This window comes from Carassius carassius, chromosome 10, assembly GCF_963082965.1.
Source record: "Carassius carassius chromosome 10, fCarCar2.1, whole genome shotgun sequence".
In the NCBI taxonomy this organism is placed as follows: Eukaryota; Metazoa; Chordata; class Actinopteri; order Cypriniformes; family Cyprinidae; genus Carassius; species Carassius carassius.
This window is the reverse complement of record NC_081764.1, coordinates 15657136-15668930: the sequence shown is the minus strand read 5'-3', so window position 1 is coordinate 15668930 and position 11795 is coordinate 15657136. Positions and strand designations below refer to the sequence as shown.

General features: G+C 35.5%; 1 protein-coding gene across 12 annotated transcripts in view; it reads left to right on the top strand.

Moving 5' to 3' along the window:
• The window catches only part of LOC132151860 (disks large homolog 1-like), a 116449-nt gene that overhangs the window by 32972 nt on the left and 71682 nt on the right, over window positions 1-11795 (top strand). For 2 of the 12 annotated variants that reach the window (XM_059560340.1, XM_059560339.1), the window contains exon 1: window positions 123-365. The exons of the other annotated variants lie outside the window; for them this stretch is intronic. In XM_059560340.1, the coding sequence (XP_059416323.1) occupies window positions 264-365 (102 nt within the window). In that variant the 5' untranslated portion in view covers window positions 123-263. Of the gene's footprint in view, window positions 1-122; window positions 366-11795 lie in introns of those variants that run through there. 12 annotated transcript variants of the gene reach the window in all.

Below are 11795 nucleotides of genomic sequence, written 5' to 3'. Positions count from 1 at the left end.
CAAGTGCAGCTCTCTTCGAGAGCGCTTTAAGCTGTCGGGCCAATTGAGTCGAGTCAAGCGAAGAGATAGCACGGAAGAGCGGTGGACTCAACTGACAAGGGCTCCCTGGATGAAGGCATCACATTGCCGTTTTTGCTCTTCCTGCCACGGACCGAGCCGAGAGATGAGGGTGCACGTCAAAAGCAGGCAGCAGCCAGCACTCGTGGAAGCAATTGGCCGGCACCTCAATCTCTGATGGATTGAAGTGACCGGACTCAGAGAGAATGTCTCCCAGCATCAAAAACTTGGATTGCTTTTCGCCAATGTTGTGCCACTGTAAAGTAGCATGCACCAACAGCACCATCTCACTTATGTTTGGATGCAAGGTAGGGCTTGTTTTTAATTCGAAAGATGCATTACTTGACTGTTGCTTAAACAGTCCTTGGACTCTAATTGTTGAACTCCTAGGACTTTAGCTGCTGCTAATCATCCTCACACTGAGGATAAGTTTGTTGATGACACCTTTAGTGGGTTAAGATCTGAACACATGCTCCAGGTTATACTCTTATGGCAATGATCCATTCCTTTGGATGTGATCCTAATATTCATGTGTGGTTTAGGTCAAAAGTCTTACAGAGTTTCCATTTGTCCAATTTTAATCTGACAAAATTAAAAGCTCAGCAAGAGCTCTGTCACTGAAGGTAGATGCTCTCCAACCAGGATCTCAATTCAATGCTCGTCAAATTTCAGACCGTACCTAGCTATGTGTTGATTTCAGCTCGAAGCCAAATGAACGCAGCCCAATGGAAGTTTTCTTTCCTGATAAAGACTAAAGCTCAGGCCCAGGATTCCTTACAGTCCATTTTCTACTCCTCTAGTTCAGAGCGGGATGGCAAATTCTTTTAGTTACATAACTGCCAAGTCCTCTGGGTGTCTTAGCTTGCGTCCCAATTATATATATTAATGAATAGGATGCAGGGAAAATGTTTATTTTTCGTTATTTCACGACTGAATGGTTGGTCTTGGTTCCTTGTGTCTCAGAGCATAGAAACTTGCACAGTGCACATGATTACGGCTTGTACAGACTGATCATTTCTAAAAAGGTTTCTGTCATTATAGCTGAACCTTCTTTTCTGCTAAGCATGAGATCAGAGGGCTCGGGGAAGCCCTTGTTGACTCTAGTGACAGTCAATCCCCTCTAGTGTAGAGAAAGCACAGAGAAGACTTCTTGCCATTTGAGCTTTGCTGAAACATAGCAATGTGCATGTTTGGTAGCCACTTCAATTTTTTATATGTGAAAATTAACACGTTGATGTATAAGTTTAATTTTGATCAAACAATTGTCTAAACTATCATGATGCTTAGCTAAGCTAAATGGTCTTTTTAAATGCGTCATTGGCTGAATGTTTTATTTATAGGTTTTGCTGCCGTTTTAAAGGACAGTGAATTGCTGACTAATGAATAAGTAAAACTACACAAACGCAAAGCATTTCAAGACTTAAGTCACTTTACAATACAATTTAGTGCATTAAGTACCTGTATCTGTTGATTTTCTGCATGTATGAATTCCTTTTAACATGTCAAGTTGTATAAATTAATATGTTAATGTATTATATATTCAGACACATGAATTAACGAGCACCAGGTTTTATAAATGAACCTACATCAATAAATGCAGTAATAAATTGTTGTTCATTGTTAGCTCATAATACATGATGTAATAACTAAGGTTATCAAACTGAATTTTAGTATTGTAAAGTGTTACTGATTGAGTTTTTTTGATCTAGACATTTATTTGATCAAAAATACAAAAAATAAGTTCTGGAATATTACAAGTTAAAATAACTAAAATGTATAATAAAATGTAACTTTGTCCTGTGATGTTAAAGCTATCAGCAGCCATTACTCCAGTCTTCATTATCAATGTTGGAGCAGTTATGCTGCTTAATATTTTTGTGGAAACCAGATACATTTAGGATTCTTTGAATAGAAAGTTTAAAAGAACAGCATTTATTTGAAATACATTATTTCTTTAAAAATGTAAAATCCTTTACTGTCACTTTTCATAAATGTAAATATTAACTTGCTAGTATCAGTCGGGTTTGTATAGTGCTGTGGAGATAAAAATTAGAGTAGGATTGAGGGAAGGGGACTGAAGATTGCTTAAATAATACAGCCACCCTGTCCATGCTGTCATCCAGCTGTATAGATGCCTGACTGAAGTCAGCAATGTGACTGAAGCCTGTTGGATACACAATCCACATTGATAATTAAATCTCAGATGCATCCTTCATTTGTCAGATAAAGTTTCTGAGCTAAGCAGTCGCATTGATTTAATCCTCTGAGATGTTCTTGCCAGACAGAAAGTGGGAATTGAATCTGTGATATGCTTTTTTTTGTGTGATGTGAAAGTTTGCTGTTTTAAGAATTTAAGCCTTTTGTAAGCAATTTTTTCTTATGAGTATGTGTATCACCTGTTGATTTGAGTATGTCATTGCTGGCCTTTCAGTTTTCCCAGCTTACATCTTGTCCTAGGTTATGTGAACTTGAAATGAAAAGTTTCAGCACAGATTGTTTTACGAACTTCTCACAATGTAATGTTTGCTATGAGTTTAAACAATATCACAGAGAGACAGAAGTCCTCATTGAAAAAAATTGTTAAACATTTGTGATGTAAATTCAAGCTCACTTCTCAATTCAGTTGATGTTCGAATAAACTCTTTGAATTATTATTCTATTTTCCTGTTGCCCAGTGATATAATTTTCAGTTTGAAGTAGATTATTAAAATGTGTCTAATCCTTTTAGTTGAAGATGTTTTTTCTAAAATCCCATGGAAAAAAACCTAGTTGTTCAGTCAGTTGATTTTATGATTTATTTTAAGCTTTCCTGGACTTCTTTTCAGTGTTTAAGCATTTGTAGGGTGATTTACTGTATAGAACGTCACTCATTCAGTCATTTCCTTTCATACAAAGAAGCATAGCTTACCCAACAATGAAAATATGGCGAGAATTTATTAGTGGTCAACCGATATATATATATCGCCAAGGCCGATATATCGGCCGAAGTTTTTCTGCTTGGACGATGTGTTCGATGCAGAACTTATTTTGATGTCACTGAGAGCGGCAGTGCCTGAGCGCACACAGTGCTCACACACTCAGTTCAACAGTTCTGTCTAATACGGATAGAAGTCTGTATAATAATCAGATAGAATGGTTAAACAAAGGAATTAATGTATACAGAAAGTATTATAACGATTGCTTTTATATTAGGCCTATTAGTAAAAGAAAGTCAAATATTATAATATTTTCTCATTTTCTATCAGCATTAAGCAAATACGCATTTATATAATTTGTTAATCCATTATCAAATTATTTCAAATTTCTTAAATATTAAGAATAATACTTATTACAAAATTTATATCGGCTTCATATTGGCTACCAGCCCCCCCCTGCTTTCCAAGATATCGGCATTGGCTGTCAAAAAACACATATCGCTTAACCACTAGGAAATTCACCCTCAGGTCATCCAAGATTGATTTGTAAATTTAGCACTGAGAAATTTTGCATTACAGCACTTGCTCACCAATGGATCCTCTGCAGTGAATGGGTGCCATCAGAATGAGCAGTATCATGGATAGAGGACACTTTTTTTTTCCAGAAGCAACCATTTGGTTATGGTTTGGTATTTGGTTTCACTCATGGATTATTTTTTTGAGCCATATGAACTCTCATTCTGATGGCACCCATTCACTGCAGAGGATCCATAAGTGAGTGAGTTCTGTAATGCAAAATTTCACCAAATCTGAATCTCAAAAACAAACTCATCTACATCTTGTATGGCCTGAGGGTGAGTACATTTTCAGCAAAATTTACATTTTTCGATCAACTATTCTAAGCTGTCTAAATTACTGTGTTCCTCTTTTTCTCTCTGCATTAATAAGCTTTGGAGCAGCTACAGGTCATCAGATATATTTTTATGTTTTGTATAGGGCTGGGACAACGCGTCGAGGTCATCGATGACGTCGACGCAAAAAATACTTCGACACAAAATATGCGCATCGATTCATCGACCCCTGTTTTTATTTCTCTAAAAAAAGTTTGCAAAACGTTTACCTTATGTGCGCTGAATATACGCGATGGCCGGATCAACATTCTGTCCAACGTTATATAACCAATCCAGGGGTTTTTCTGCATTGATCTTTTTTTTTTTGGCGGCATTCAAAGCCTTATTTGATCGGTGAGTGACAGTGACAGGGCGCGTACGAGAGAGAGCCCCGGCTGCGCGCGCACTCACAGTCTTCAAACAACACGAGCGCTTCTTGCTCTCTCCCTCCCTTGTGCATATTAATCAAAATCATTAAACACGATAGAAAAAGGGCGAAACACCAAAGTTTCACGCGCGCTCGCGCACTCACAGTCTTCAAACTACACGAGCGCTTCTTGCTCTCTCCCTCCCTTGTGCATATTAACCAAAATCATTAGACACGATAGAAAAAGGGCGGAATGCCAAAGTTTCACGTGGAGCATTCAGAGATTTTTTTTCTCCATGACAGGCTGCTGGCTCCCACTGTTAATTTTTTTTTTTTTTTGTAAAAGCACTCTCTGTATTAGCTTAAAGCCCTCAAGTTTACATTTACATACTGTATTCTTTCAATTGCTCTAAACAAGTATTTTGGGTGACCTTTTTTATTAAATACTAGACGTCAAGTTGTTGTTATTTTCATCTGAAAGAACTTCTTTTTTCAGTAAGCTAGGCCCTATGTGTTCAGTAAGCTTGTTTCAGTAAGCTATGTGTTTTCAAGGTTTCAAGGTTTTATTGAATGCTATCTCTATATAAGTGCAAAGTAATGCATTCTTAGTCAGTCTTTTATTTTGTAATTTTAAGAGCAATAAACATATATTGCAATGTTAAGGAATTTGTTTTTTTTTCATTCAGATATGTAAATCAACATGTATAAATTGTTAGTAGTCAATTAATGGGGAGATAATCGAAATCAAATCGGTCTGGAAAAATTAATCGTTAGATTAATCGATGCATCGAAAAAAATAATCGCTAGATTAATCGTTTAAAAAATAATCGTTTATCCCAGCCCTAGTTTTGTATATATTATTAGGGTGGTAGACCTGATGTAACGGTCAGCAGATGGATGTCTGATATCATACCAATTCCTTCTCTCTTGTGTTTGGTATGCTGCGGACAGCTTGTTTTCTCCTGGCCTGTGGAGCTGTTTATTAGGTTTAGTGTCATCCCCATTCCTCTTGCTTTTCCCACCTGCCGTTTTTGTCATCAGCCGCTAATATGTCCTTAAATAGAAACCGCTGTGAAGATTAAAACTGTATGAAACTAGATCTTAACATCTTAACAGATGTCACTTACTACCGAACTACTGTAAAATGATTAAAATACATAATTAATCATCTCTTTGTGACAATTTTTTGGTTAGCGATTTTATTTTATTTTTTTACTGGAGAAATATCTGCAACATGCATTCAGTGTCACGTCTTGTCGTCATACTGTTTTGTGAAATTTGTACATGCTTTTTATAGAATAAAATAGCTTTTCTAGGTTGATATGACTGTAACATTTGTTTTATGCATTTATTTAGGTGTATTTTTTTTTTTTTAAATGAAAATTTTTATCATGATATAAATGTCAATGAATCTTTAATGATTAACATTTCTATCGTTACATGGTATATAATGACATATAGGACTAATAAGCTGCGAGATGTTAATTCCTGAAATGGAAATAATTGCTATTTAGTGCAGATATTTACTGTGCAAGATGCAGTCTGATGTTTTATTCTGAAGATCTGCATTGGACGGTATGATCCTTTTACATATTGACTTATATAACTGAGCACTTTACATTTTAGTCAGTTAACCGTGAAGCTCCTTTTGTGAGTGGCAGTTCCACATGCTCTCATATGAGCATCATTCATTAGCAATTTGTTACGTAAGGCATGTTAGAATTGATCACCCCTTATGTCTTTGTTGATAAGCCATTAGAGCAGCAGAGGGAATCCTACTGAAGTGTGTAAAACGTCTTGCAATGTGGTTGTCCCAAGTGCATATGATGTAACGAGGGCATGGATGAGGAAAGAAGGGAAGGAAGGATGCGAAGGAAGACCAGGGAAAGAACGTACACCACTTTAGTCCAGAATTCTTTATACTCCAATCACACAAGAGTTTAAGCATGGGAAATTACACCACAACAAATATGAGCAACAGGATATGATGTCATACTCCAGCGTGCCTCGTTTTGTATAATCCAGTAGTTCTCAAACAAGTTACTACACCTATAACATTTTTTTTGTTTGTTTTTTCTGTTAGTGCAAGCTTAAAGGAATATTTGGTCACACTTTATTTTGAGGTCCAATTCTCACTATTAACTAACCATTAACTATGACTTTTGCCTCAATTAACTCCTGATTTGCTGCTTGTTAATAGTTTATAAGGTAGTTGTTAAGTTTAGGGTATTAGGTAGGATTATGGATGTCATGCATTATATGTACTTTATAAGCATATATTATTATATATGTTAATAATAGGCATGCTAATATTCAACTAGTTTTTAGTGAGAATTGCACCCTATACTAAAGTGTTACCAAATATTTAACCCCAGAATAAATGCTGCCATCGTTTACTAAAATAAATAAAATCGTTAAATAAAAAATAAATGCATCATATGTAAAATTTAAAATAACATTTAGAAAGCATTACAGTGTATTTGGAACAGAGTAAGTGAATAAATTTGGGAGTAAGTGTTAATTTAGCTAATTTTCAAACCTCTTCTGCTTTCTAGAAGTATTTTAACTTATATTATGTATACTTGGCTGTTATGTTCAAAAAAGGATTGCTGAATCCAGCGTTTCTCGTTTAAAAGCTACTCTTAATTCATGTTAAGAAAATTGACTTTGGGGTGATAAAATAAAATCCTGTTGTTATGTTGATTTAAATACAATTAGAATATTTATACTTTAATCAGCACAGTTATGTTAATACATAGCTTGAGGATGGTCAACACTTATTCCCATCTCAAAATCCTGAAGAAAGTATGTGAGCGATGCAACAATCTTAGGTGTAAACGAACTAAATGAATCTTGTCAATAGATCAAAAATTAGAAATTAAACTTAGAAGAAAAAAAAGATAAAGTATTAAATTGCAAAATGATAAAGCATTTAAATATATTTTTAAAATTGATTAAATATAAAAAATAACTATTAATATTTTTCATGTCATTAACTTGAGATTAATTAGACTGTCTTTTGATTAAAAAGTAAATATAAATAATTGCATGATATGCCTCCCAATTGCAAATGATTTGTTTAACTTATTGAAATATGATTAAACAGCCTATCACTGAAATGAAGTCAATCCATTTTACAATTGAATTGGCAGTTTAGTGTCAAATTCGGGTGGATTCTTTCATTTTGCCTCTTTTTCTCTGCTTCCATTTAAAGTCTGTAAACCCCATGTCTCCACCCAGCATTTGCTTATGGCTGTTGTTCCTGTCTTGTCCGGACTGAATCTTCACAGTAATGCAGAGCTTTCTCATAAAGGACATACAGCTGGCTTCCTGCTAGTTAATTATAGTCATCTCAAGGGAGAGCTCCCAAGAAACAGACAGCCATCTTTTTTTGTGTGTGTGTGTGTAACATTAAATATGTGCTTGATTTGTTTTTTAGGATTTATGCTTCCAATTTGATCTGTAAAAACTGTCCTTGTTTGCTTTTAACTAATGCTTAATCATGAAAGACTAAAAGGGTTACTCCACCCCGAAATGAAAATGTTGTCAATCACTTACCCCCATGTCATTCCAAACCCATAAAAGATAGTTTGTCTTCAGAACACAGTTTAAGATATTTTGCTTGAAAACCGGGAGGCTTGTGACTGTCCCATAAACTGCCAGGTAAATTATAGGGGTGTGCACGAATAGTCGAACATTCGAATATTCGTTCTGCTGTAAGTATTCGATAAATAAAAATGATATTCGAATTTCGCTATATTTTTGCATGCCTTAAAAAAAAAATCCACATTAAAACCTAATTCGGTCACTTTCTGTGATTCTCTACCGCATATTTAAAGATGTCTGTAAGCAAAAAAAAAATTATTCATGAATGAATAAGAACTGCATTCTTTTACAGTGCTTCAAATATGCTGTGGAGAATCACAGAAAAAGAACGAATTCAAGAACATTGTTGCGGCATATCTCAAGCTTTGAGAATGCAGGGAAAACACAAAGCGCTTAAAAAAAAACTTAGTCTCTTAGCACACTGTTATTTGTGAGTCCCTGTGCCGTCAGAACGCGTTTTCTCCGCAGCCGGCCTTATTGTTAACAAACTAAGGAGCCGACTTTCCCCCAATCATGTTGACATGCCTGTGTTCCTTAACAAGAACATGTAAAACAATAGAAAAAAAGATTTGCAGACAGTTTTAAAGTTTACAAGTTAAATGTAGGTTAAGTCCTGTACAATAGCCTAATTGCTGCAGGCTGCGTTTTTTCTTTGCTCACTTTTTTTTTTTTTTTTGCTTTTACTCTGTACTTTTTTGTTTTTTGCACACATTGTTAAATATTTTCAGCTACAACACGATGTAGCGTAATGTTCAAGCTTATTGTGTATAAGCTTGTTCAAAAATGACGGAAACAATAAATGTTGCTGAAAAATAACATCTGTCTTATTAAACTTAATGTAAATAAACTAATATTCGAATATTCGTTTTTTGTGAGCTCAAATATTCGAATGTGATATTTGCGGAAAACGCCCATCCCTAGTAAATTACACTGTTAAGATCCAGAAAAGTATGAAAAGCATCGTCAGAATAGTCCATCTGCCATCAGTGGTTCAACCGCAACATTAAAAAGCAATGAAAATACATTTTGTACTAGAAGAAAACAAAAATAATGACTTTATTCAACAATTTGTCTCCTCTGTGTCTCTCCGCATCACTGTAGCACCATTTTGGAGAATATTAGCTGAACTCAAGCAGCATACGCTCATGTGTCAGTCGCGACACAAGGATGCGCTGTTTTTGTTCAAATCAAAGCGTAAATACATGCAAAAAATGTATCCGTGTGGCGCGGCTGACACAATAGCGTATGCTGCCTGCGTTCAGTGGATATTCTCCAAAATGTTGCTACAGTGAATTGTTGAATAAAGTCGTTATTTTTGTTTTCTTCGCGTACAAAAAGTATTCTCCTCGCTTCATAACGTTACGGCTGAACTACTGATGGCAGATGGACTATTCTGACAATGTCTTTCATACTTTTCTGGACCTTGACAGTGTAACTTACTTGGCAGTCTATGGGACAGTCACAAGCCTCCCGGTTTTCACAAAGCTTTTGCGGGTTTGGAACGATTTGGAGGTAAGTGATTAATGACAAAATAAAATTTCCGGGGTGGGGTATTCCTTTAAATGGTGTTTCCCAACCTTTATTTAGTTAAGTTATTTATTTATTAATTCATTTAATTTAATTTTTATTTTGTCATATATACCCCCAAAACTCAATTGAAAAGTTTCAGAAAAATTTAATTATAAATAGATAAATGTTTTTGCATGTTTATTAGTTCCAGCAGTTCATTTTGAGGTCATTAGACTAGTTTATTTCAGGTAACATTTTGCAAGTGATAGCACTTATTGTTGCTTTATTTGTGTTGTCATCTGGTGTTTGAGTGTAACAAAATTTAGCCTGCTTCAGTTTTGGATGAGCAGTAGCAATGTGCTTTGAAAGTTTAATTTTAGGTTTTGCAGTGGGGACAGCTGGGAGAAGGGATGTCCATGATGTTTCCTAGAGAGACGGGAGGCAGAAACTATTTTAATTCTGCTCACAGCACACTGTCTGTTTAGATGTCAGCTCTTTCTTCATCTCCCAGGTTGAAGCACAAGTCGGAGTGGACTTGATGATCTCATGTCTCGTTCCTGTCTGCCCTGTGGATCGCAGCAAAAAATAATAATATTCTGTAATCCTTTACTCACCCCTATTCTATTTCATGCTTGTACGATTGTACATTGAAAATGTTTTCGCTGTTTTGTTGTTGTTGTTGTTGTTGTTGTTGTTTGTGACCTTGAAAGTATATAGTGTCCAAAAGTTCCAAAAAGGACATAAAAGTAGTTTAATTGTAATACATACATCTCCATTGGTTTAATCAAAGTCATATGAAGTAATTTAGTCGTTATGTATGATGAGCAGAACATTTTGGAACGGCATCAGGGGGAATAATTGATGACAGAATTTTAATTTAAGTGGTCTACACCTTTATTATTGATTTGCCAGCAGCAGGAGAAGTGAAATACATTAAAATATACAAAACCTTTAAAAAAGTAGTTCTTTTTTTTTGTTTGTTTCAAAGAAATTGATATTGATAGAAATTGAAAGTCGCATTGATCAAAAGTACATTTCAAATACATGCTATTATTTTAAACTTTGTCTTCAAGTAATTCCTTAAATTTTCCAAAAAAATATGCAACACAACTATTTTAAACATTTAATAATAATACGAAATGTTTCTGAGCACCAAATCAGCATATTAAAAAAGGATTTATAAAGGATCATGCAACACGTTACCCAGAAAAACGTTCAATTTTTTTATCACAAGTGCATTTAAATAATCTTTTATGAAATTGTACTTAATCTTTTTTTCTTTTTTTTAAATTTAATTTTAAATTTTAAATTTTTTATATTATGTTGTTGAATGTATAATTTGTATCGGCCATGTAATACATCCTACCAAAGTCTTTTGAGGCAAGTCGTGCCACTCGGCCGCCATCTTGGCAATGCCTCCGGGCAGCTATTTCAGAATAACAAGACCAGCTCCTATCTAAATGAATGGGCAGAGAGTCAGAACTGCACTGTCACTGGTCACCGGACATAAAAACAGCATGTATAGAAACAGCAGTGAAATATGATAAAAATCGCTGAAAAATTGTGATGACTTTGCCCCAAAATAAGGTTTAAAACGCCTTTTTCCCCACAGGTTATACCTTTACTACGCATGCGCAAGGGTTCCTGAACTGTGCGCATACGTCAGTGGAAACAGACGATAGGCTAAAATGTTTCCCGGCTTGACTGTTAGAAGCAGATGATTTGCTTTCCAGCGGGAGGGGCGGGACATGTGCACACAACCACCATCTTTGCCGTTACGGGTTTTCCTTATATAGTTGTATTGAGGATTGAGGAAGTGGCATGTCTCTTATAAACTGTCTCTGATCCTACTGAACAAGTGATTCTGAGTAATGGCCGCTGATAATTCAGCTTTGCCATCACAAAAAAAAAGATAATATAATATATATATATATATATATAATGCAACTAGTGGCATATTTAGGTCAGATGCTTTCAAATGGACCTGTGCTGTCTGTTTAATATAACAGTGTCTCAGTTTATAATTGAAACTGTTATTATTCTAAACCTGTAGAATTTATTTCATTATTGACCCCTTTTTTGTCAAACAGAATGCTTGCCTTTTGTTTGAAGGGTCTCTGATATTAAGCAACACCTGCTCAGACGAGGTGAATGTGCCAGACTTCATAATCCCAAATTATGCTGATTACGCATTTATCATGCAAATGATGCTTCGTCTTGTGGAGTGAATATGGTTGTTTTGGCAGCTGTGGGAAGTGCAGCCATGATACAGAGCTCTCCTGAAGGTATTCAAGGTGAAGCATCTATAATAAAGTGCTGTGTTTGCTGAGCTCTAGGCTTCGGTATGTTTTCTGCCAGATAAACAGACAAGAGCTGACATCTTTACAGCAGCACGGTTAGACCTGAGACAGAAGGGGCACGAGGAGCAGGCGCGGGCCTCTTCCACTCCTT